At 40.3% G+C, this 27,974-nt stretch overlaps 1 protein-coding gene across 3 annotated transcripts in view; it reads right to left on the bottom strand.

Moving 5' to 3' along the window:
- Nucleotides 1–27,974, bottom strand: part of LOC124621758 (DENN domain-containing protein Crag) — a 315,880-nt gene that overhangs the window by 255,147 nt on the left and 32,759 nt on the right. For all 3 annotated transcript variants that reach the window (XM_047147171.1, XM_047147172.1, XM_047147173.1), the window contains exons 5-9: nucleotides 21,123–21,295; nucleotides 20,688–20,911; nucleotides 10,110–10,235; nucleotides 9,866–10,010; nucleotides 9,552–9,727 (exon numbers count right to left, since the gene is read on the bottom strand). In XM_047147171.1, the coding sequence (XP_047003127.1) occupies nucleotides 9,552–9,727; nucleotides 9,866–10,010; nucleotides 10,110–10,235; nucleotides 20,688–20,911; nucleotides 21,123–21,295 (844 nt within the window). The remainder of the gene's footprint in view (nucleotides 1–9,551; nucleotides 9,728–9,865; nucleotides 10,011–10,109; nucleotides 10,236–20,687; nucleotides 20,912–21,122; nucleotides 21,296–27,974) is intronic.

The following is a 27,974-nucleotide window of genomic DNA, read 5'->3' as shown; positions in this document are numbered from 1 at the left end:
GAACCTACACCTGCTGCTTGCCACAGCTGGAGTACTAAAATCCCTTGCATATGCAGTCAAGTGTAAATAGGAACTACAAAAAGAAGCATTAACACCTGCTTTAAGAATCAAAAGAAATATTATTGTCTGGGCAACATGGATAGATGAGCAATAGCTGAACAATGGTTCTCAGATACGGGAGTGACTCAAAGACTTCTTAAGTAACAGAACTCAGTAAGTGGTCCTTGATAGTGAGTGTTCATCAGAGACAAGGGTATCATCAGGTGTGCCCCAGAGAAGTATGATAGGACCACTGTTATTTTCTATGTATGTAAATGAACTGCCTGACAGGTTGAGCAGCAACCTGCAGTTGTTGGCTGACTGATGATGCTCTAGTTTACAGGAATGTGTCTGCACTGAGTATAACAGACAAAATTTCAAGTTTCTGTGATGAATGGCAACTAGTTCTACAAGTAGAAAAATGTGAGTTAATACAGATGAGTAGGACAAACAAACTCATAACATTTGAATATAACATCAGTAGTGTGCTGCTTGACACTATCACATCATTTACATATCTAGCTGTAATGCTGCAAAGCAATAGGAAATGGAATGAGCATGTAAGGATTGTAGTAGAGAAGGTGAATGGCTGACTTCGATTTACTGGGAGAATTTTAGGAAAGTGTTCATCTGTAAAGGAGACTGCATGTGGGTGACTACTGTGACCCATTGTTGAGTACTGTTCAAGTGTTTGGGACCCGCTCCTGCTCGGTTTAAAGGAAAGCATTGAAGCAATTCAGAAGTAAGTTGCTAGATTTGTTACCAGTAGGTTCAAATAACATGCATTTATTATGAGATGCTTCGGGAACTCAAATGGGAATCACTGGAGGGAAGACAACAATCTTTTCGTGGAGCAGTATTGAGAAAATTTAGAGCACCGGAATTTGAGGCTGACTGCAGAATGATTCTACTGCTGCCAATGTACATTTTGCACAGGATCATGAGGATAAGAGAGATTAGGGCTTGTATGGAAGAATATAGACAGCCATTTTTTCCCCCCTTGCTGTATTTTGTGAATTGAACAGGAAAGGAAATGACTAGTAGTGGTAAGGGTACCCTCTGCCACACACCTTATAGTGGCTTGTGGAGTATGTGTGTGTATTTGTGTGTAGATTTAGATGTAGAATGCACTGGGACCATGGAATTATCATACCATGGTTTTATCAAGAGTGAATCATTGCTATGTAAAGATGTAGGGAGATGCCACAGAAATTCAAAATCAACTTTAACTGAATAGAATAAGGAGTGAATTTAGACAAGTTGTAGATCTTAGAACCAAATAAAGCTTCATAACACACACATCAATGGACTCTGTGATCTTAGGCAGTGGTCTGACGATCTCATGAACCAACTGTAGTCTGGAAACGTATGAACAGTTCAGCTTTTTGAACTGGTTTGAGACTGTAAAAGTTTTCTGAATTGTTACAGCCACTAGTAGATGACACATTACGCAGAGAAATGTGTCTTGGACTATGACCTAATGCTCATAAAATAATATCACCAAAAACCTACCATAAAGTTTACAAGCTCACTCCCTAAGCAACTTGCACATCAGGAGAAGGACAAAAATCATATTCAGTGAGAGTATAACAGGGGAGGTGTTTACAACATAGAGTTGCATGGCTGGACAACGTGCAGTTTTTGGCTGTGGCAGATTCAGATGATGGCAGTTATACGGTTAGTACTGCTGTGTTCCGAAACAGTTTGGTGCACAAATTGTAAATTTTTAAAAACTTTTTTCCAGTCATGACCAGACAATATAGGCCAGTGTGGCTGATGTGCTATTGTTGACATTACATCAAAACACTCCAGAGACACGGGGTTTGTGACACTGATCATGGCTGAGGTGTCTGGTGCCACTAACACAGTGTGACCAGCAGTTAAGTAACATTTTGTAACTCAGAGCACTTGTATGCTACTGAGGAACTCTAGCAACCTAGCAACCCTTACTCGGGGCAAAGTGAGCTAGGAAAAGCTGACAGAACAACTACATGGCAATCCTAACCCCCCCCCCCCACCACCCCCAGTACGACTACATCACAGGCACAGTTGTAAGGTTATAAATATTCGAACTTAGCGGCTCTCAAGCATTTGGTTGTGCCGCCATTCTGTCTGCATCTTTAACTGGTGAGAATATTGGGCTTTTGAATTTCAGATAAGCCACAGCTAAAACTGTGTGATGAAGATCGGTTTGCAACCTGTCTGCTGATTAATTCATCCAGTTGCACCACAAGGTATGCCCTACCTGTGGTATAACAGCTGTGGAACTCTGGGAAACTTCACCGAAGTAGGGAGTGGGTGTCTAGCTAGCCACCACCCCCTCAGGGATTTCGGTTGACAGACTGCAAACTATCAGTGATTCACATCTGGGGTTGGGATGGGGGCCAATAGCAAGATCACTTACATAACGTGAATACATAAAGAGCTCGTGATCACGTTCTCACTTCCTGAGCACAGGGTCCTGGGTTTGATTCCAGGTGGGGTCAGGGATTTTCCCCTGCCTTGAGATGACTGGGTGTGTGTGTGTTGTCCTCCTCATTTCATCATCATTCATGAAAGTGGCGAGACTGGACTGAGAAAAGGTTGGGAAATTGTGCAGGTAGTGATAATCACGCAAACGTCATCATCGTCGTCATCATCATCATACATAAAGAGGAAAAGTTAATGGTTTACATTAATATACATAATGCAGCAACAAGAAAAGCTAAGCTTACACACACAATATTGGTCTCAAAGATTAATAAGCTACAAGGTACGCCACACAAATGTGCCAGTAAATTTAAAATAATGACGTAAATGTCTGGTCTTCTGGGCTTGAAATTCTTCAATGTGGCTGGTCCTCACAGAGTTCAGTTTTAAACAAGAGTCAAACGCTCTGTGATTTAAGAAATTCATCCCACTTTCTCACACGTAACAATTCATCTTGCGTAAAAGGAAATTTACTTTGAAAGTAATGCTTTTCAAAGCACCATTCGCAATACTATCTCGAGACTGTCAGAAATAGGTTCGATTTAGCAGTTGCCAGAGAGAGCCAGAAAACAGGCAAAGTGGTGCATGCACAGCTGCAGTGATGTACGAAGACCGCTTGTTTGTATGTATAAAGCATAAAGAGATATTACATTACACCATAAGAGAAACCAGACATCAGAGGATACTCCAAAAGCATCAGAATTTCGTAAACTATACTAAAATGCATAATTTGGCCAGAAGTGCACATTGGTTTGTCCAGATTCACAATGAAGTAGGTCCCACCTGATATTAAGAGTTTCTGTGTGGTTTTTGGGACGTAAATTTTCTAGGAGTAGCAGTACTGTACTATCTCCTGTTTGGTTTTTTATTATGGAATAATACCATACATGGCAGAAGATGAAAACATGCACTTGAAATTCAGTGAATAATTGAAACTAGCCAATACTGTGGAATGAATCACTTCGTTTCAAATAAGTTCACTGCCTCAGCGGGAAAGATTAATAAAGCCAAAGTTCTTTAGCAAACTGACAACAATAACTTCATTGTTCTGCAAAGCAATTAATGCTGGACTGCTAAAAACTTGGAAATAAAATAAAATCAGGAAACTGAAACTAATAATATACTTTTGCCTTCTGTAATTATGTGAATGTATTTTAACTCACTTGACAGCTCCTGGCCATAGAAATTCGTTTTGTTTTCATTTGGCATGGGGGCTGTAAGCGAAGAAGAAACAGCGATATCACTTAACACAAACACTGGTCACATGGAGACTACCACCCTCCCAACTACAACTTTGTGCATGCGCGAATCTGGCAGCTTGCTGCTACTGCCAATACAACTAACAGCCACACTTCAAGAAGCCGGAAGTTGTGAAGGTATTGCTCATATGCAAGTCAACTGCGCATGCGCATGAGCCTGCTGGCAACTGCTCAGATGAACCTAATGTAAACAGTTGTGACGTCACACTCATAGAAAGGAGTTTATTGTCACGAAGTATTACATAGTCTTTGCCCTAAGGCCCTTGACATACTTTTGCTGTTTGCAAATGCTTTTGCCTCCACAGTCTCTTTTTGTTGTAAATTTTTTCCCTCTCATTTATGTTTTACTGTTGTAGTATTATTCTCCAGTAGCAGGATACAGTGGCATTCCTTGCTAGAGAATCAATTCTTACCAGTCAAAATCACAAAAACAACGAAAAATTCCCAGGTCTTTCCTTGATTTCCCGAGTCATATACACCTTGTATAACTGTTTAATTGCATGCCCTGGCATGATTCTGCTCTCTCCTTCACTATTTCTCTTGCCCATCCTGACACACAGCAGCCCGGAATAGGCCGGGTCATTACATAAAGTCCACAAAATGTGTAGCAGCGGCTCATAAGATGGCAAATTTTAAATTTCATTGGATGTATTTAGGAACCATTACTAACTTTGTCGAACTTAAGTGAAGTGGATAGACAATGGCTAATGGTACAGACAACATTGAATCTGAATTTGTATGAAATGTAATTAATTATCCTAAGCCAGAAAAAAGTACAGAAAATTTTGAAATCAATCAAATTAGTGATAATGAAAACGTGAATTTGCCAACAACAGTCCTGGCTATGCGACTAGAAACTGCATGTGAAGACATAATCAGGCATTACTTGAATTGCTCCACAGTTTAAATAAGAAAATTCGCCCAAGAAATAATCTTGTACAGGGAGTACAAGCAGAATTAAGAGATACAAAAAGTGAACTTGATTTAATTTCACAAAAGCACGATGTGCTCAAGGTGGAATTACAGAGTAAATGTGATAATCATTAGAGTGAAACCACCACAGTATAAACACAGTTCAAAGAGCAATAGATTCAGTGAAAAAAACCTCTAGCTGAAACTTCCGATTTGGTCTGACAGTACAATCACGGAACTGCAACCATAAAGCAAAAGTGCACTGATTATGTGAACGCTGCAATGAAACTGCTTGGTGGTGTACAAGGTCATTGTACAGAGCTTGAAACAAAACATAATGACATTAATGAAGTGAGACACAAATGCATCAACAATACGGCAAAACCTGTGCTCATGTATGGGGCAGTAAAGCACCAGTAAAATGTGAAACTTTTAAAGAATTTGAAACAGCTTCTTTGAACAACCATTCCTCATGCACCATCAGTGGGTTATCATAGCATCATTGTGCAACAAATTGTACCAGATATGGACAAAATGGATGTGTCGGAAAATTCATTGTACAAAGTGTTGATTATTAAAAACAGAACTTTCTGGATTTTGGGCCCACAGAAAGAAGCTTTCGATCTTTAAAAAACTAAATTGGGTGATGCAAAATTATTGCATCATTCAAATTTGCCAGTGGATTTTTTATTTAGGAGCAGACTCCCGTGATTATATTATAGGTGTGCAATTGTATCAGATGTTTTGTCAACAGAGTTATGAAACACCAGTGTTTGCTAAAGTGTGTGTCATTTATGATGGTGGCCGAGTTTAGGTTCGTTCTGCGCATCTGACGTCACAAAACACGGTCAGCCAATGAACAGAGAACGATGTTGCCAGAGCTCGACTGCAGTGCAGACCACGGACGAGTGTCTTCAGTTTTAGAAACATTCAGTCATAAATAAAGTAATTGAACAAAAGCAGTGTCTTGATAGCAGACTTTCTTTTATAGAAAGTTTGGAAAAAGCATTCTTTATACCAATTGCTTCATATTCTATTAATTAATTAAAGCAAACAAGCAATAAGCCTCCTACTTCAGGCGATAGCAAGGAAAGGTGTTTGTATCATTCTCACTAACCGCTTTTTCGCAATAAAGAACAGCGGTAATTGTATATTTCCTATTGTACTTCGACGAAATGTGAGTAATTCATAGTCGTACCAACAGTGTTTGTTGGTATTTTGCGTGATATTTTAAAGCCCTTTGGGAGATGTATGGAAAGTCGAGCTGTGTTAGCGTAATGGTTGAAGTGTATGGCTGCGAAGCGAAAGGTTCTGAGTTCAAACCTTGTTCGGTGCTGAATATTTTCTTTATTTAAAAACAATATCGAAGTGTCTCACTTCATGAATTTTAATCGTTTGAATGTAATTTTTTGAAATTTCTAATTGCAACTATACGCTATGGACTTTTACCTCTGCAAACTCTTCAAAATTTTGTGCAATGGTTTACTACACCTAATGCTGCACAATAACTGCGTTGAACTTCGAAACAAAATTAAGTCATTTATGGGGAGAAGGTATCAGTCAAGAAGATGTGTAAAAATCTAATTTTTGGGCCAAATAGTTTTTGTGAAATCGAATGATAAAGTGTGTCAAAGCAGTCGAAACACCACGTGTCTGCACAGGCGAGCAGTGCAATGATGACAAAATCGCGCACATCGCAGAATGCAGGGAGCACGTCTCTGTAGCAGCGAAAGGGTTGATGCGGCCAAGGTGACTTTACTTCATACACTGCGCGCTCCCCCCGAAACATAAGTTTGTGAACTATATTATGGCGCTGCTTCTCTTGGCACGTACAACTGGCAATGCAGCAATCTCCCGCGTCTGGGCAGGCGTGCGCGAACCGCCAAGATAAAAGAATTGAAATATAGTCGATCCCTAACTGTGTTTTAGAAAAAGCATACAGAGAGAAGCATTAGTCATCATCACGGGAATTGATAAGTTCTCATTTTATCTCTTGGGAAAGGATACAACAGTAATGGTTGACCACAAAGTGCTATCTTTCTAGTGAGCTGACATCTTGTGCCCATTTCTCTCATGTGCTAAGCAATAACATTACAAGAACCTGACTCTGAAACAAGATATGTACCTGGACAGATTAAAGTCATACCAGAAACATTATCATACCTTTCTGGAGATGCAACAGCGTTAAACACAGCCCACCCTATGCAGAAAGATAAATATGCGTAAATTTTATCAAACCTGTTGAGGGAGAAAAGTTTGTCCGGAAAATGTTGCAGAATATCATATGTTAGCAAGATGCAGATGACGTTATAATCTGGACGAGCAAGGAAATTTTATTTCAAAAATGGAACATTAATTTTGATCAATGGAGAGTCTGTATACCGTGACGTGCTATTGATGATCTTGCAAGGTACTGTATATTCACAACAGCTTTGCCAATTTTGGACATGCAAATGTATGCTAACACTACAGGAGTATTGTATCTTTAACAACATGGTGAACAGACTCAGCACTTTTTGAAGACATACAATGTATGCCAAAAAAACTAAAGTGTCAACTGAGCAGCACAAAGGACTAATGTATATATCATCACATAAACCAGGTGAGATGCTTTCAATTGACTTGTATTGACCACTTCCATACTACAGAGTAAATTTTGTAAGAAATTTTTCTCAATATATTTACAATATTACTATTTTATGCTTAAGAAATTAGAAAAAGACTATTCCGTAAATGTTATTCAGCCTCAGTACATTATTAGTGATAATGGTCCATAGTTTAAATAAAAATTATGGAAGAAACCTATGGAAGACAGTAACATGAAACATATTCCTACTTTTCCCTACAGACAAGCTTTCAATCCAGTGAAGCATGTAACATGTGAAGTTGGTTGTTTATATTGTCTATTTTGGGAAACAACACAACATTGGTATGAAAAGTCATCAGACTTTGAGACTTATTAATATGATATTCCCTGAAGACTGCAGAAAGTCACCTTCAACTGTTCTGTTGGATAAAAAGCCACCTAGCATTTTTGGGTAGCTTATAAGTTTTCACTGAGACATGGGTTGAGAGAAGAATTGTATCAAGTCCAAGAACACATGAACGAGAAAGCTGATGCAAGAAAGACGAAGCATGACCAGATAGTGAAGCCTGTTGTTTACAAAGTTGATAATTGGGTTTTAGTGAGATTGTGTATGAAGTCTTCTATGTAATATCTGACGAGATTAAGAAGTTTCAGCATTATTTCACCAGGTCGTTTCCTATAAGTAAAACTGTGCATCCAAACTGTTTACATTTGTAATACATTAACACTCTCTCTCTCTCTCTCTCTCTCTCTCTCTCTCTCTCTCTCTCTCTCTTCACAAAAACCTTTCCTGTGGCAAGAGTGCACAGGTGAATGTTGCTGGTCCATTTTTGCAGCCTATATAGTTCACCTACACAAACACACTACCACATTTTCTCTATATTGTCAGGATGGTTCCACAAACATGGAGGTTACTACAAAACTATTGGTAAATATCGCTGTCATCGGAGGAGACTGCAAGCCCTTGTTGCAGAAAAATGACCATGTTTCATGGCTTACCAGACCTAGAATTTCTGTTAGTAAAACAGAGTGAGCATCTGATTGTTTCTCTATTCCACTCCCAATCAAAAATAGAATCAAACCAATGGTCAGAATCTTTAAACAACAGATATAGAAGACCATCACACAGTTGTCAATCGAAACATTAATCCTAAGCAATAAATGGAAAAAAATATCAGTTGAAATGTTACATGGGCAGCCTCACCATACACTGATAGTTCTGTTTTGGTTAACACCATGGAGCCCTAACTCAGTCCGTACCCAGGAAATACTGTGTCGATGGAAATGTGTGAACCCACACCTTCAGGCAGAAGAAAGGAAAGATACACTCTCCACAACCATTGGCCAAAGAGGACAACAGAAACATTTCGTCACTGCTAAAGGCAGCCACCTCGGCCACCACGAAAACCAACTGTATCCCAGGTGGCTGGGCCAACAGCAGCCAACATACCAACTACCTGACACATTTATGGGGCACACTGCAACCGCAACTGCAGGTCCTTCCATCATAAAAACACCAACTGTAGTAAGCCCCACCTCACTCCATGTAACCCTGAACACCAACTACTATTTAATGTAACATAGAGTGACTGATGATTAAAATCAAGCTGGCAGCAGCTATCTCAGCAGCCAAATCAGCGCCATTCCCTGTGGCCTAGAGTGACTGATGATTAAAATCAAGCTGCCAGCAGCTATCTCAGCAGCCAAATCAGCACCATTCCCTGTGGCCTAAGAGGCCCGGCCATCTCTGGCCATCAAGATAGCAGCTACCCACATTTGGAAGGTCCAGCTTTGCTGGCCACAATGTCCATCATCCCTCTCCCTGTCCCTCTGCGATGGGTGAGCCCGCACATGGTCAGACATCTTCCACAAATTAAAATGAGAATGCATACCTCTTATCTACCATCTAGATTCATACGACATGCCACAAACAGCTGGCACTTCAATCCTGCAGCTGTTGCAACACAGTATGCTAATGGCACACAAGCAGTACATGTCACAGAAGAAGTACATGTGAGTTAATCCCATGGCCTGTTGACTGTCATTAAGGGGTGATCACCTTCCTCTGAAACGGTCTTTTAACTACATTGTGGTGAGTCGTCTTTTATGTTTTATTACATATATGCATGTCATTGAAACAGGATCACTCAGTGATTATGATATTACATTTAAATCAGTTTACGGAGAGTATGATAATCTGCACTAGACTCTCTGATGCAGTACACAGCTTGAGCACATACGAGATAAATCATCATTGTACAACAACACTATCATATCCAACTTACACTGATATGCTGACAGTATCAAGATCAACACAATTAACATCTACTGGTGGATCGTAGAGATCAAAAAATCTTGAATCCACTCCAATAAGGAATGGAAGTGGAGCATGAAGAACTTCTGCCAAACCAAGTGGACAAAGAGGTATATATGGACACTGCCACTTGAAAGGAAAAATTATCTGTAAAAAAAAAAAAAAAAAAAAAAAAAAAAGTGAGAAGGTAGTAATGTTAGCAAGAAAAGAAACAAAATAATATCCTATTTATATATTTTACAATTATTTAGCACAAGACTGCAAATGAAATTGCATAGCACATACCATAGAAATTGCTTCAGCTACTGCTGTTAATACATCAGGCCTAAGAGAATGCACCAAAAGTTTCTGTTCTGTTAGTGCCAACAGCAAAACAAGAAGGCAATTATCAGGTCCCAGGCTCATCAAAAGTTCTCTAAATCCTGCACCACTGAAAAATAATATTTAAGTTGAAGAATACGTGATGCTTTGCAAAAGAGTAAACATATACATAAATAAGTAACCATAATACTGAAGTCTGCTACCACACCTTCTGGGAAGTGGAAGATCTTCTGGCTGTGTCAGTACAAGACGGTCAGAAGCTGAAAGCTGTATCAGAATTCGTGGCCTCTGAGGGGATGGAAATGGAATGTCTTCCAAGAAATATGATATGTACCTAAACATATTTCAATTAATATAAATACAATATATTCCTACTTAACAAGCAAAAATAGAGAAATAAGTGCTTATAGATAATAACAACATTTCTAGATTCATCTGGGAAATTAGAAGAAAAATGTTAGAGGAAATGAAAACTGTAGGGATGTATTAGGAATGGCACACAGTATTCGAGGGCAAGCTGCAGCTCATAAGGAAATCAATAAAAAAAAGTCTGCCAGGATCAAGGTAAGTATAAACAATGCATTAAGTAATGGCACACAACTGCTTATCATAATTTTTTTACCCATTGTATGAAAATATGAAATATCTAAAAGAAAGGAATTTATTGTAATGTAGACAAAACGTAAGAAAAAACATCATTGCTGTTGGTAATTCTGATACTATACTGTCGTATCGGCCGCCGCACAGCAGCCGTCAACTCGGTGCGGCGTGCTACAACATGCGCAGCACACAGCGAGTACCGCTGGTGCCGCACACGATGTCAACAACTGGCGCAAGTGAACGCGTTGTCGCGAGGTTAGCAGCAGCGTACACACCACTATCGATACTGATTACCCTGGCGGCACTGCCCTTGCCACCAGAGTGAGCAACCGTATAAGGGCGCCATCTATCAACACACTGATTGACCGGACCTGCGGATTTAAGCGAGCTCCCTGAGCCCGTTTAACCAGTTCCAGCTGCTGGATTCACGACGACTGAACCGTACTGTTGCCTCCCTGGCTGGAAACTTGCGATGCGTCGGTATCGACTGGTTGGCAGTGTTTTGGACTTGTATTCTCTACTAGTGACTCTGATTTCTCCTTGGCGCTACAGCCAGCGAAGTGTTGTGTAGTCGAACTTAAGTTTTGTTTTGAGTGACAGAAGGTCAAATAAATTTGGTTATCACGGAATATTTGTTGTGTTATAGTGCGGACATAACACAACATACACAACTACTGTACACATATTGTTGAAACAATCTGCCCATCTTGTGGCTCTGTACTACAGTGTGCTCTCTTATTCAGCATGAATTTTCTGTTCATATTTGGCACCTCGCCTAATAAAGAAATAAAAAAATAAAGGAATGTGACTAATGAAGTCACATATCAGCATGTATCTTTAATCAGAATTTTTTAAATTTGTTTAAATCACCTCTGAAACATATCTTGGGACCTTATTCAGTCCTCCAAGGCATTGATTCCCACTATGTCCTTGACTATCACCTCTGCCATGGCAGCTATCTATGCATAGAGATGGCTTCACCATATCCCTCCAAAGGGAAGAGGAATGAATGTCCTTGGCTGTTGCCTATGCCATGGCCACTGTTTACACACAGAGATCGGTCAAAAGGAAGAGCAGTGCAGTGGAAGGCTGGTGCCTCATGACCCAGCACACATGCCACACAGCATTGCCCTGCAGGTTGCTGCCATGCCAGATGCCTGCAGCTGATGCTGCTCCACTGCACTGAGACATTAGCTGCAGTAGTGAGGGTGCTACGATCACTGGACACTGCTGGCTCTTCTCACATCTGTGAAGACCTGTGATGCCAGCCACTTCCTGGTATCCAAACTCCAGGTGGCCTTTATAGGACAGCTGCCTGCAGCTCTTCTGCAGTCTGAATATCTGTTAAATGTTTATTTGACAATACAATAGTCAAGCCACAGTCATGGAACTGTGACTGTGGTTTCACTATGGTAGTGTCAAATAAACATTTAACTTACTTTATTGTCACACTCCTCTACAACAATTATGTTGGAATATAGAACTCTGAATAGGAGTCTGACGCCAAATCTAAAAGCAATCGTGAATTCGATTGATGTATGATGAGTCTCCGGTACTGCGCATCAAGATCAGGACTAGGCCTAGGACTATGCCACAGCAACAACAGATTGTTACACTGACCAATTCCTACCAAGCCTACGGAAGTGTAACCTATGGTGAAAAACTGTGTGCTTTCTCTCGCGTCTTCCTGGGACTGTGTTTGATAGAGTGACAATTCTTCTATCAGGTCAAGAAAATTATTACATTTTTGTCATAGAGAATAGGTTTTCTGATGTTCATATTTCTTGTGATTCTTCATAGAAATAAACTTCCATTGGTCAATGCTACTCGGGTAACTTTTAGTTTTCTCTGAGCACCATCTCACAATGGATACTTTAGTGGGTGGCAAGGGTAAACTTTTCAGGACACCCTTGTCTTTGGAACTTCCTTCCAGTATCTGTGCTCAACCAGGTCCCCTTCTTTCAGCATTTGTGTGTTTCCACACATGTTCTTCTAATGCTCTTCAGGTCTCTTTTCACTTACTCTTTCCCCATGGCTCCTTCTGTGCCAGAACATTTGCTTATCTCTCTTGCAATTTCATAATGTTTATTGTAACTTATTCTCATTTTGAGACTGACAATTCAATAACAGCTTTCTGACTACTCTGCTGCTACCCACTACTTCCCTACACTTACCCTTCAATTCCAGTTGCCAAACTACTCTACCCCCAATGCTTCCGAAACTGCTCTTTAGCAGACAGTGTAATTTGTGTGTGTGTGTGTGTGTGTGTGTGTGTGTGTGTGTGAGAGAGAGAGAGAGAGAGAGAGAGAGAGAGAGAGAGAGAGAGACTGACTACAAAAAGCTAACAATGTAAGAGTCAGGGTGAGTTCCTGATCAGTTACATTTCTCCAGGTCACACCAATCAGTCTGCTGACATTGAGTGACTGCCTTTCCTTATTTTTGTCTGTTTCCAACAACAGAAAAATTTCTGGGTTTTCTGTGGATTTCCCAGTTAAAAATACACTTTTCCTGGGTGAAAATACAAATTTTTCTGGCTAAGAATATACATTTTCCCGGGTGAAAATACATTTTTTCCATGTTCAAGTGATAGTATACTTCCCCTCGGAATTGTAAAATGTATCAATCTTTTGAATGTTAAAATTTTTACTCAGCAGCTTAGAGCTTCCCAGCCATTTAGGGAACGACTGGTTGGTTGGTTGGTTGGTTGATTGATTTGTTTGGGGTATAAAGGGTCATCAGTCCCTTATTCCTGACACGAGCAAGGCTCAAGGTACAAAAAAACCCAATGTATGTTTGAGAAAGTAAAAGGGGGAAAAGGAATGGGGAACCACACCTAAAAAGAAAACGAATGGAACGAACAAAAAAATGGGGAAAACTTACACCACAAGGAAAAGTAGAAGAAGGTATTAAAACCATAGAGCACATGGTCTGGGCTGGCTGATTACAATAATAAAAGAGGATGAGCCAGCCACTTTGCAACACATTAAAATGTCCACCCCAATAAGTCAAGGCGAACACATGTAGGGAAAAGACGACCACCAAGACAAACAAATGCAAAGAAAGTCCGACAGAGTTAAAACGGAGGGAGGGTGGTGGACTCAGAGAGAAGGCTAAATGCCCACCCTTAGATGGTACGATAAAAAAACCCATCACGAATAAAACATAAAACTAAATCTGCTGTTGAGGAATTGTCGCCCAACACCAAACATACGGTGCTGGGAAGGTTAAAAGTCCGCTGCAGAGGGGCTAAAGGTGAGCAGTCCAGCAAGATGCGGACGACAGTCATATGTGAGCCACAGTGATACCGAGATGGGTCTTCGTGACAGAGGAGGTAGTCATGTATAGCCAATATGGAGCTGTCAGAGAACCACAGCGTCCATGCAAGAGACCCACATGGAGGACTCCACACAGTCTTAGTCTTCTTAGTGGCATGCAGTTTGTTGTGCGTACTGAGATTATGCCATTCTGCCTCCCAAAGCTGAAAAACCCTGCAGCGTAATAATTATCGCAGGTCAGTTACGGGGATGCCAATCTCCAGAAGCGGTTTCAGAGTAGCCTGTTGGCACGTTCATTTCCTGGGATTCTGGCGTGGCCTGGGGTCCACACAAACACCACGGAATGACTGAACCATTCCAGGGTGTAGATGGACTCCTGGATGGTTGCTACCAAAGGAAGGCAGGAGTAGCACTGGTCGATAGCTCGTAGGCTGCTCAAGGAGTCAGTACAGAGAAGAAATGACTTGCCAGGGCATGAGTGGATGCCCTCAAGAGCACGAGCAATGGCTGCCAGCTCTGCAGTGAAAACACTCAGCCATCTGGCAAGGAGAGTTGTTCAATATGTCCTCCATGAACATACGCGAAACCAACATGACCATCAGCCATCAAGCCGTTGGTGTAAACCACTTCATGGTCCCGGTACATGTCAAGAATTGAGAGGAAATGACAGCAGAGAGCCGTGGGGTTAACTGAGTCCTTAGAACCATGTGAAAGGTCCAGACGGATCTACGGCCTAGGTGTACACCATAGAGGTGTACGTGAGTGGTCGTCGAGCATTAGTGAAACTAAACTTCTAATTGTTGTTGTTTATAGGTCCCCTAACTCCGACTTCAGAGCATTTCTGCTCAAGCTAGAGTGGGTTCTTGATTCACTTTTTGGGAAGTTCCAGAAACTAATTATATGTGGTGACTTCAACATAAATTTTGTATATGATGATCCAAGAAAAATGATGTTGATAGATCTAAATTCATATTATCTGATGCAGACTGTGTTTTAACCAACTTCGGTGCAGGGGAACAGTAGCACAGCCATAGACACTATATTTATTCATTCTTCATTATTAGATGGGCATTCTGTTAGTAAAAGCATGAATGGCCTTTCAGACCATGATGCACAAATTTTAACACTAAAAGGCTTTTGTACTCAAACCAATGTCATATTTAATTACAAACTACGTAGGAAAGTTAATCCAACAGCAATAGAGAGTTTTTTAAACCTTGTCAAGGAACAAGAGTGGCAGGATGTTTATAGTGCCAATAACATAGATGATAAATACAATGCTTTTCTTAACACATTTCTCATGCTCTTTGAGAGTTGCTTTCCACTAGAACATTCTAAATGGGGTACTAGTAGTAATGGGCTGCCTGGGGTGGCTGACTAGTGGGATAAGGATATCATGTAGAACAAAGCAGGAATTATATCAAAATGTTAGAAGTTGTCACAATCAAGCTACAATAGCCCATTACAAACAGTATTGTAGGGTGCTTAAAATGTTATTAGGAAGGCAGAGAGTATGTGGTACGCAAATAGGATAGCTAGTTCACAGGATAAAATTAATACAATATGGTCAGTTGTGAAGGAAGGTTAGGTTAGGTTAGGTTAGTGTTTAACATCCCGTCGACAACGAGGTCATTAGAGACGGAGCGCAAGCTCGGGTTAGGGAAGGATTGGGAAGGAAATCGGCCGTGCCCTTTCAAAGGAACCATCCCTGCATTTGCCTGAAACGATTTAGGGAAATCACGGAAAACCTAAATCAGGATGGCTGGAGACGGGATTGAACAGTCGTCCTCCCGAATGCGAGTCCAGTGTGCTACCACTGCGCCACCTCGCTCGGTGTTGTGAAGGAAGTGTCTGGTCAGCAGCACAAGGTTGACGATATCAAGTCAGTTCGCAGTAAAAATATTTCTGTTACTGATAAATCAGTATTTAACAATCTTTTCTAAGCATTGCTGGTGAATTAAATAAAAATTTAGTTTCTACAGGAAATCATAACTTTCTTGGCAAAAGCCTTTCCGAGGTTGATGTCTGAAATACTCCTCTGTGATACAGACAAGAGGGAGATTGAGTCAACAATTAAATCACTGAAGATTAAGGACTCTTATAGTTATGATGGAGTGTCTAGCAGAATATTAAAGTACTGTTCTGCATGTTAGCCCTGTATTTAGCCATATTTGTAATTTTTCCTTTAGGAATGGTCAGTTTCCTGAGTGATTGAAGTACTCAGTAACAAAGCCACCTTATAAAAAGGGAGAAAGGGACAATGCAGATAATTTTAGACCTATTTCTATACCATCAGTGTTTGCAAAAGTTATTGAAAAGGTTGTGTATGTAAGGTTAATTGATCATTTTATATCACATGATTTGCTATCAAATGTACAGTTCGGCTTTAGAAGTCGTTTAACAGCTGAAAATGCTATATTCTCTTTTCTCTATGAGGTACTGGATGGGCTAAACAAAAGGTTATGAACGCTTGGCATATTTTTTGATTTAACTAAGGCATTTGATTGTGTTGATCAAAAAATATTGCTCCAAAAGCTGGACCATTACGGAATACGGGGAGTAGTTCACAATTGGTTCAACTCTTACTTTAGCAACAGGCAGTGAAAGGGCATTATTCACAATGCTGATAACGGCTGTGATGTGGGGTCTGAGTGGGGTACTGTCAAGTGGGGGGTGCCCCAGGGACCAATGTTGGGGCCACTCCTGTTCCTTATTTATATAAATGGAAGCTCAGAGGGCCCACTGTTCACGGCACAGAGTGTGGTATGACTGGTACTTGTGACAGTGATGGTAATGTAGCTGCAGCATATATGGATGTCAACCGAACGGGGGGGTAATCGTTCAAATTTACGTTTACCCTCTTGGTAAGACAACTGGTCCAGGGTCTTGTACTCCATGATTTTCCACTCCTTTTGGAGTACTGTGCAGTCTGGCGAGCAGGGGGAGTGCTGCTCTCCACAGTTGATACAAGAGGGAGGAGGTGCACATAGAGTATCTGGATGCAGCAGACGTCTGCAGTCACAACATGTGGCGCTGGAAGTGCAGCGGGAAGATGTGTGCCAGAGTTTCCAGCACTTAAAGCACTGCATAAGGGGAGGGACATATGGTTTAAAGCCACAGTGGTAAACTATCACCTTGACCTTTGCAGGCATGGAATCACCCTCAAAGGCCAAGATGAAGGCACTGGCAACAACATTATTGTCTTTGGGTCCCCTCTAAATGCACCGGATGAAATGAACACCCCGCCATTCTAGATTGGCACGGAGCTCATCGTCAGACTGCAAGAGGAGGTCGCAATGGAAAAGAAACTCTTGGACCATACTGAGGCTTTTATGGGGAGTGATGGAAACAGGAATATCACCCAGCCAGTCATAAACGAGTAACACCTGGGATCGGGCTGAGGATGGTGTCTAAATCAAGACTGCACTGTTTGGACAGCACTGTCACTTCCCCAAACTTATCGTCAAGATGTTCAACAAACAATTGAGGCTTAGTAGGTACAAAGGAGTCCCCATCCATTCTGCTACAGACTAAATACTGAGGCAAATATGGCTCTCTTCTTTCTGTAGCACTAGTTCCTTCCATGGTGTAGCAAGGGAGGGAAACGATTTAGGGCCATATCTGTCAGCACTGAACTCGATCTTGCCCTTCTTAAAGACTACTGGTGCCGTATGGTCACCAGCAAGAGATGATTTAGTCTGCTTCATTGTGGGTCATCCGCCCTGATGCCACCCACTCCGCTCATGGGCTCTCCCCATGGGCACCACCCAGCCACAGCAAAGGCCACATGGCATGATGGCCACTGCCGGGAGTCCTGATGCCCCAGGAAGACAGGCATCTACTCCTTGGCATACGTGTGGAGTTTACAGCTCAGGCATCAGCAGTGCGATCCCTGTGCTGTCAGGGTACTACCCGCATATAGGTAAGGGTACTACCCACATATAGGTACATGATGGCCCCACCACAACAGACTGGTTACCGTGCTGGATATTGGGTGCAGAGGAATCCAATATTGTCATGGGGGCGAGTGAGGACAGGAGGCAACGGAAGAAAACGACCTACCACGGGAAGTGTCCTCACCCAAGTAATTGAATTGCAGGTGGAGATTCAAAGTCATGACAAGAGGTTCAGGAGATCAAATCTAAGGGCACAATAGATAACTCATGCACCATGTAAGGCGTCCTTCCCCAAATGGCCCGCACTTCTGCAGAATTTGGAAAGTGGCAGGTCAAACCATAAAATGGGACCTGAACTTACAGGGTCAAAAAGTGCAAGAGTCCTTTTAGTCACCTCTTATGAAAGGCATGGATACCTCAGGCCTATTCTAACCCCCGGACCCCCAAGGGGGTCATTTAGTAACCAAAACCCAGCAAAGAAACAATGCATATTGGAAAGAACTTTTATGCGCAACAACATGTACGCTGCATATTTTCATATTGTGAAAGTATAAATACGAATCCCACAAAACACAGCAAGCTAGCCTCCAATGCTGCTGCTCACAGTGTGGTTTCAATTGTCCAAGACTGCAGTCATGTGAGAGAGTTGTGTTTGCATTTGCGCGTGTGTCGCCTATTTTTGATGAAGGCCTTACTGCTGAACGCTTTATTTGTGACAGTCTTTTTGTTGTGGCTATCTGTGATTCAGCATCTCTGCTATATGCTGAGTAGCAACTTTCCTTTTCATAACACAGATAAATGATGTATTCAGCCACCAATAGCAACATCACTGTTTAGTAGCACAAACACACAAATAGGAAAAGTTAATGGTTGAAATTAATATACATACAGTACAGCTACAAGAAAAGTTAAGCTTCCACATATAATACTGGTCTTTTTTGGGTGTGTTACCCTTTAAGATGTATAAAATGCAAAAGAGCCAGTATAATTTTAAATAGTGACCCTTCTGGGCCTGAAATTTTTCTAAGTGGCTGGTCCTTAAATGTAACATAATTAATCTCACATAAAAGGAAATTTACTTTGAAAATAAAACTTCTCAAACCACTATTTGCATCTGCCAATGAGTGCCACAAAACAGGCGCTACTGCATATGTGCAGCTACAATGATGTAGGTAGCCAGTGCTTGATGTTTGCTCTGCTCATATGCCTTTTGTTGCATTTTTTCTGTGTACTGGAGCATCATGTGACACCGTTCAGCACTGTGGCATGTTTTTTGTAGGGTACATACAGAGTTATTGTCTTTAGGGCAACTGTTTTATCATATCCTATCTAGATTACGAATGCAAAATAAGACAGCAGTCCTTGGCACATACTCATTTCGAAACTAGACTCTACATTATGTCATATTACATTATGTCATACAAGAAACAAGATATCACAGAATACTCCAAGAGCATCAAAATTTCATAAACCATACTAAAATGAATAATTCAGCTTAAAGCGCACATTCATATGTCCGATTCACAATGAAGTAGGTCCCTACCCGGCCTTAACCTTTTCAGTATGGTCTTCGCATTCCCAATTTCCTTGAAGTGTCAGTACTGTATTATTTCATGTTTGGTTCTTTATTATGGCATAATGTCATATGTGGCAGAAATGAAAACCTGCACTACCAATTGAGTGAACAGTTGAAACTAGCCAATAGTGTGGAATGAAACACTTTGTTTAAAATAAACTGACTAGCTCTGAGGAAAAGATTACTGAAAGCCAAATTTCTTTAGCAAAATGACAAAAAAACTTCATTGTTCTGCAAGAGTATTAATGCTTGATTGCCAAGAATGCGGAAATAAAATAAATTCAGAAAACTGAAACTAATAACATATTTTGGTCTTCTGTAATTATGTGAACGTATTTTAAATCACTAGATAGCTCCCAGTCACAGAACACAATTTTGTTTTCATTTGAAGCAAGAGCTGTAAATGGAAAGAAAATAGCAAAAATCACAAAACATAAACACACCCCGCCCACCCCCACAACAACCCAGAATATTCTGTGCACATGCAAACCTGGCAGCTTGAGCACACCAGGAAAATTTTTCTAGCTAACATCTGCTTGCTTGCTGATACTGCTTTTACAGCTGATAGTGACATTTCCAGTAGCCAAAAGTGGGAGAAGGTGCTGTTCATAAGTGACTGCAGCTCTGTGCATAGGCATGAGCCCACTGGCAACTGCTCAAATGAACCTAATTTAAACAGTTGTGACATCACACTCATCAAAAGCAGTTTGTTATTACAAAGCATTGCATAGTCTTTATTGCTACTGGCAGACATTTTGCATGCATTATGCTTCGTTAGTGTAAATGACGCAATTTTTTTTTTTGCCATGTAAATTTTATTTTTGTGTTGTTCTCTTGTTTATGTTTCATTGCTAAGTATTATTCTGCAGTAGCAGGTTAAAGTAAAATTCTTTGTTGGAATGTCTGTTCTAACCAGTCAAAATTACAAAAATTTAACTGAAAACTTAAGCAATGTAAAATTCCTGAAATTCTAAAAAATTTCTGGGTTTTTCCAGTTTTCTCCCAGGTGAAAAATTTCCAGGTTTTTCCCAAAGTTCTCAGTTGTCTGGGGGGGCATGTACACCCTAAACATGGCATGTAAAGAATTTTAGTATGGCACATAATAATAACTGTCAAGGGAAAAACACAGGATTTTTGCAAATGAGTTACTCTGCTTATCACTTTGGTCCATTCCATTACTGGACAATGGTATACAAATATGTTACCAAGTGTTTGATGCAGTACTGTACAGAGTGTATGCCATTAGTGACTAGTAATGTGAAACAGCACTTTTGAAACTTAACATATACTTCAGACTGAACATTTTCTGTTTTAGACTGGTAATTTTTTTGTCATCTGTTATCAGGTATAATTTTCAAACAAAAAAAGAACATTCAAATGTATTTTTTCTTTATAGTGTATTTAATGTAATTTGAAGTCAATGTCTAGCCAGAACTTACCTCTCAATGGGTACATTGTGAGAACCTTCACATGACATGTTGTAAAGGTACCCAAGAAATTTTTCAAATGTATCGAAGAATGGCCAATGTGATAGAAGACAGATACATTTATTGATATTCACAGTTTTCTGATCACCATCATTCAACTCCAGCTCTTCCTGTTGTTTTGAAGAAAGTGCATCCTTAGGAATTCTTTCATAGAAAGTTACTGCTGATCCATACACCTGAAACACAAGAAATGTCTATGTACTCATATTTGCAAACCTCTGATGTTAGAGGACTCTTCATTGAAGAAAAAGTGTTATAATTGTGAAATGTTTGTTCTTTCTCACTGCTACATCAACCCTTTTCAACTCTTGCATGATGCTACAAGATATTCTAACACACTCCATTTAAATATATTTTAACTAGAAAACCTCAGAAATTCAGACTAACCTTTTCAGCTGCATCTGAAACTGTAAGCACAAATGTAGAGAAAACAGGCCGTGGTTGAGTTGCTGAAACTGGCCAACATTCTATTGTAGAGCCCATAGGTAAGCAGAACATTGGCACAGATGGAGGGAATGGAAAATCTCGACGATCTGCATATGGATATCGAGACAAAATACCTGAAAAAGAACACCAGTTTCACTCCACTTTACAGTCTATTCCATGTCAGTACAACTCTCAAGAACAACAAATATATATCTGGGGCCATGAAATGAAAACGAGGCAGTTGGAAAAAAGTAAGTAAATTGTTTATTATTTCAGAAGTAATTGCCATAACTGTCAATACATTTATCCCACTGTGAAAAAAGCCTTCATGGGAAAAAAGTTAGCAGTTACATATAGAACCAGGATTGCACCCAGGCATGCAACTCTTCATCCAAAGCAAATTAACTGCCCTGAATGTTGTTCTTGAAAACAGTATTTGCATGGGGAAGATCAGGACTGTATGGATGATGTGTAAGGGCTTCCCTGTGAAACTTCTTCAGTGTAGTCTCAATAATTTGGCAACATGTGGGTGGGCATGATTCTGCAACAGAATGATGCTTTCTGTCAACAGTACCAGGTGTTTGGATTTGATGCAGTGCTTCCACTTATGCAAAAGTGCCCAAATATCACCATGTATTAATTGTAGAGCTGTGTTCCAGAAAGTTAATGAACAGAGTGTTCTTGCAATCAAAGAAAAAGGTCATTATGACTTTCCCGAAGCTAGTGTGCCTTTTGTTTCAACTAAGGAGCAGGAGTTTCACTGGGAAGCCCTTACACATATTCTCCACTCCATACAGTCCTAATTCCCCCTCCTTTGATTTCGATATTTTTGGAGCCCTGAAGAAAAGCATTTGTAGGTGTAAAGTTGCTTAGAACGAAGAGGTGCACACTTGTGTACAATCATTGTTCCATGGCAACCACAAATAATTTTGGCATTGACTCTCTTGTCTCAAAGTGGGATAAATGTAACAGTTATGGTGATTACTTCTCTACTGGGTCTGTATTCAGGGATATGACAGGAATATTCAGGGATATGGCAGGAATCCATATTTTAGAAGCAGACAGTATGGAGAGAAAGTCTGACAAACATGGGGTCTAAAATGCATACCATAGGAGCTATGAGCACTTGTTCAGTGGAAGAGATGTGTTACACAGTATATGAATGATTTAGCAGAAAGTGTCAGAAGCTCTTTCAGACTGTTTGCAGTTGATGCAGTTGTCTATCAAAAAAGTAACAATGCCACAAGACCATATTGATTTGAAAAAGCACCTGCAAAAGACTGATGAATGATCCAGTTTCTGCCAGTTGACCCTGAACGTGTTAACATATTGTGCATACATAATTTAGTGCCTCGAGAATTTCAGGGTAAATTCTAGACACACTCGTATTTCACCATCTCGAACACATGATATTTTAAAGGTTTATGTGTGTGCAGGACGGGCACATGTTACGAGATGACTAAAGTTGTGGCGGTCTATCGGCGCTGACAAGTGGTGACCGCGCACGCCTTGGAAGCTGTACGTCCAGTACAAGGAGTAATCAAGGGCTATTCTTTGGCAGTGAAATAGTAGTGACTGTTGGGAACAAATGAAATACGTTTTATCTAGAGACTCATATACTCTGTCATTTGACTTGATAGGAGCAAGAACTGTTTTGACAAGGGTTATTGAAACCAAAAGAGTCTGTAATGGTATATGTTAAGTACTAATGTTTTCCAGACAGGGTTGATTTGCGAGACTAGAAAGCAGACGTGAAACTTATGTAGTTGTTTTATTGTGAAGAAGAAAATATAGTGACGTTGATATGAAAATATTCTGAGAGTAAGAAATCATTTCAAAAGTAGAGAAGTAGTTCAGTATCATTTCCCTAACCAGCATGAAATCTTCGGAGAAGAAGCATTGTGAAGATCGATGCAGCCGTCTGTCCTGAGAAGAAGATCGGCTGCACACAATAATTAAATCACCCACGAGAGACGTGTGAGTCTTGCATCCCAGTACCACACAGTCTCCGGTCGTCCAGAAAACATTACGAGTAGGAAACGAAATCCACTGCTGTACAACTATACAACTGATGACAAATTGCTGGAAACACTATCTACCGTAAAATATCTAGGAGTAACTATCCAGAGCAACCTGTGCATTAGCACAGAAAATAACATAGAAAAAGCAGACGCCAGACAGATTCATACGAAAGAGCTTAAGGAAATGCAAATCATCCATGGACGAAATGGCTTACGAGGTGCTTGTTCGGCAGATTCTGACAAGGAAAACTCCCCATCACATACACTCAGATTTAACGGTAAGAGGCATCAGTGGACAGCTCATCAAAAACTGAACACAGAAGATCTAGCATGAAATCAGGAAGTGTGTGTACTGAACTGTGGGAAAAATAAATAAACAAATAAAATAGAAGCAACAGTGAATGGTCCAGGAATAATAATACTTCTGCCAGTATCTCGTCTCCTACCTTTCAAACTTTACAGAAGCTCTCCTGGTAGAGAACTTGCCCGCAAAAGGCAAAGGTCCCGAGTTCGAGTCTCGGTCCGGCACACAGTTTTAATCTGCCAGGAAGTTTCATATCAGCGCACACTCCGCTGCAGAGTGAAAGTCTCATTCTGGAAACATCCCCCAGGCTGTGACTAAGCCATGTCTCCGCAATATCCTTTCTTTCAGGAGTGCTAGTTCTGCAAGGTTCGCAGGAGAGCTTCTGTAAAGTTTGTAAGGTAGGAGACGAGATACTGGCAGAAGTAAAGCTATGAGTACCGGGCGTGAGTCGTGCTTCGGTAGCTCAGATGGTACAGCACTTGCCCGCGAAAGGCAAAGGTCCCGAGTTCGAGTCTCGGTCGGGCACACAGTTTTAATCTGCCACGAAGTTTCATATCAGCGCACACTCCGCTGCAGAGTGAAAGTCTCATTCTGGTTAAAAACCTGTTTTGACGGAGCACAGAGAAACTGTGTAATTGTGAAACTGTTGCATTCATTTCTTGCAGTTTATATGACAAACTATTACGTTCTCATCGTTTCCTTGGGAGTGATCACATTCACATTCATACAAACATCTAAATCGGGCAAGGAGGTATATCTCAGACACTTACCAGTTGTACCAAATAGGTGTGTCGATAAGAAATTCCTATCAAATGATACACATACTATCAGTAAGGCCATGTACGACACACCAAATGAATTTTCTGGTGGAGGATTCGGTTGCCTTGTCACCTTGTCGTCAAACATTTGTGGTTCCCATTCAAAAGCCACTTCCTTTCAGCTGCTAATAGGGTAGTTGTGCATAATCAACTGCCATTCCAGGTCCATAACTTACATCTCGCTGTTGTAAACAGACATTACAACACCACGACACAGACACAAATTTCAATAAAGTGAACAGAAAATAAATAAATAAAAATAAAAAATGCCAGGAGGGAGGAATGAACATAGCTCACCCGAATAGCAGTCCATCACCGTAACCACTTAACCATGACACCATTTCATTATTTCCCTGTTCTATATTGTGCTTCCTCTTCTTGAAGCATTCATCGTTCTATTTTGCCTTTTTTTTCCACACTCTTCTTTCTGTTTTCATACTTGATCTGTGTTCAGTTCCAGACCAGCTGTCCACTAGGCCAATTTACCACTAAATCTGACGGGGCTGTGATGGGGAGTTTCCTTTGTGAGTACCGTTCAAAAATCTGGGATCATTACCAGGTAGGATCGATGAGGAGGAGGGGGGGGGGGGGCAAGAGAGAGAGAGAGAGAGAGAGAGAGAGAGAGAGAGAGAGAGACAAGATCCCATGAAGGGCTCAACAATCTCTTGTGGCAGACACTACAAGAGAGGTTTTGCGCACAATGAAGCAGTTTAATACTGAAGTTTTGAGAGACTACCTTCTGGGAAGAGGCAGACAGTATATCACTTCCTGCCACATACATCTAATGAAATAACCACAATGAAAATATTTGAGAAATTACAGCAAATATAAAAGTTTACTGACAATAATTCTTCCCATGGGCCATTCACAAAGAGAACAGGAAAAAAGGATGGCAGTCAATGGTACCAGAAATACCCTCCGCCATACACTGTCGGGTGGCTTGCAGAGTATTGATGTATATGTAGATGAACAAGTGCTCACAGCTCTTGAGGTATGCACTTTAAAGCCCATGTTTACTGGACTTTTTTCCTTCTTTTGGTCTACCCCATCACCTCTCAAAATATGGAAAGCAAAGAGCATGCAGTAGAAGAAATTTACTTCCCAGCACCGAAACTAAAGAAGGCCTCATAGCACTTAAGGTATGCATTTTAGAGCCCCTGGTACTACTCACACATTGCAATGCAGGGAACCCTTAAAAGAAAAGAAGTCAAGCAGCTCATTACCTACAATAATATAATTATCATTTATATAGTCCATGGCCTTAATTAGATTTGTTTCTGAGAAAATACCTTCACAACACTGAAAAATCTGTAATGTGCAATCAGCAAGTAACATGGTAGGATCTGGTTTCTCATAGGCTTCAACATATAGATGCAAAACTACAATGATGTGTTTGCCTTTGCTGAAGGCACAGCACAGCATACCATCATCTCTTCCATTGGATTCAGTGAACCCATACGCAAAGTACATATTGGCTACCAGGAACCACAGTTCCCTTATAACAAAAGGCTCAAAAAATATCCCTCAACAGGCTCAAATTTTTCTTGGTGGAGTTCGAGTTAACTCTACAGAGATTGATGGCAGCATACCAGAAACAGAAAAGTGTAAGTATGTTATTACCTGTTGGGCAAAGCATTTAACACTGTAGGTGGGTACAACTGAAACATAAATGTCTGTCTGTTTACACTGTGTTCAATACGTGTCTGACCACTGCCTTCTGGGGTTTGCAGCTAAAGAGAATAATGGCTTATATCAATACTAATTTCACAGGGCACTGACAGACCTAAATGTAAACAAGACCCCCTGGAGTAGATGACATTTCCTCAGTATTACTAAGAGAGAAAGCCATGACAAAATTATTCCATCTGATATGCAAGATAAATGAGACACGCAAAGTACCCTCAGAGTTAAAAAAGAATGTAATAACTCCAGTTTCACAGAAGGAAGATGCTGACAGGTGTGAACACTGCCAGATCATCAGCTTAATATGTCATGGTTGCAAAACACTGACACGAATTATTTACAGAACAATGGAAAAACTGGTGGAAGCAACCACAGTGTAAGATCAGTTTGGGGAGAAATATAGAAAAATGAGAGGCAATACTGACTCTGTGACTTGTCTTAGAAGGTAGGTTGAAGAAAGGCAAACCTACGCTTATAACATTTGTAGATTTATAGAAAGATTTTGACTCTCCTGGCTGGACTATTTGAAATTTTGAAGGAAGTAAGGATACAATACTGGCTACAATAAGTTATTTATAACTTGTACAGAAACCAGAATCAAAGGGTCTGAAAGGCAAGTAGGAGTTAAGAAGGGAGTGAGACAGATTTGCAGCCTCTCCTCAATGTTATTCAACCTGTACACTGAGCAAATAGTAAAGGAACCCAAGGAGACATTTGTAATTTAAGTTCAGGAAGAAAAAATAAAAACTCCAAAATTTGTTGATGACAGTGTAATTCTTTCAGAGACAGCAAAGGATTTGGAGGAGCAGCTGAAAGGAATGGATAGTGTCTTAACATATCAACAAAGTTAATAAAAGAGTGTTCATGTGAGCTTAGTCGTATCTTAAGAAATTTGTGTAATCAATCACTTGTCACAGGAAGATTCCCGGACTGGCTTAAATACGCTGAAGTTATACCTCTCCACAAGAACGAGGACAAAGAAAGGCTGTCAAATTACCGACCGATCTCACTTTTGCCAGCTTTTTCAAAAATCTTTGAAAAGGTTATGTTCAAGCGTCTATGTAAGCACCTTAGTGAAAATAATATACTGTCAAAGTCACAGTTTGTGTTTCTTAAGGGTTGTGATATTGAGAAAGCTATTTACACTTACAGCAAAAATGTCCTTAATTCATTGGACAACAAATTAGAGGCAACTGGCATATTCTGTGAACTGTCAAAGGTGTTTGACTGAGTGAATCACAGCATTCTTTTAAGTAAATTAAAATATTATGGTGTCACTCGTACTGCTGCAAAGTGGTTTCAGTCATATCTTACTAATAGATAACAAAGGGCGTCATTACGTAACACTTCAGCAGCAGGCAATCAGACATCATCTGACTGGGGAGGAAATTACATGTGGTGTTCCCCAAGGATCCATACTAGGTCCACTACTGTTCCTTGTGTATATTAATGACCTGTCATCTGTTACATTACCAGATGCCAAGTTTGTCTTATTTCCAGATGATACAAACAATGCAATAAATAGTAAATCAAATATAAATTTAGAAAGGGCAGCTAATCAAATTTTTACTGACATTAATAAGTGGTTCATAGCCAATTCACTGTCATTAAACTTTGAAAAGACCCACTATATGCAGTTCAGAACTTCCAATAGATTTTCTTCTGGTGTGTGTATAAAATATGATGACATGGAAATAGGAGAAGTCGAGAGTGTAAAATTCTTGGGATTACAACTTGATAATAAATTCAGTTGGGAGCAACATACTAACGAACTGCTATAGCACCTAAACAAGTCTGTATTTGCAATGGGAATGATGTCAGACATAGGAGATATAAATATAAAAAAAACTGGCATATTTTGCTTATTTTCACTCCATTATGTCATATGGTATCATATTTTGGGGTAACTCCACAAACAGAGAAAACATTTTACAGAAGCATATAATCAGAGTAATGAGTAGTGTAAATCCAAGAACATCATGTAGAA

Source organism: Schistocerca americana, chromosome 7 (genome assembly GCF_021461395.2).
Source record: "Schistocerca americana isolate TAMUIC-IGC-003095 chromosome 7, iqSchAmer2.1, whole genome shotgun sequence".
Classification (NCBI taxonomy): Eukaryota; Metazoa; Arthropoda; class Insecta; order Orthoptera; family Acrididae; genus Schistocerca; species Schistocerca americana.
The sequence above is the reverse complement of the archived record's forward strand: the minus strand, read 5'-3'. Positions and strand labels throughout refer to the sequence as shown.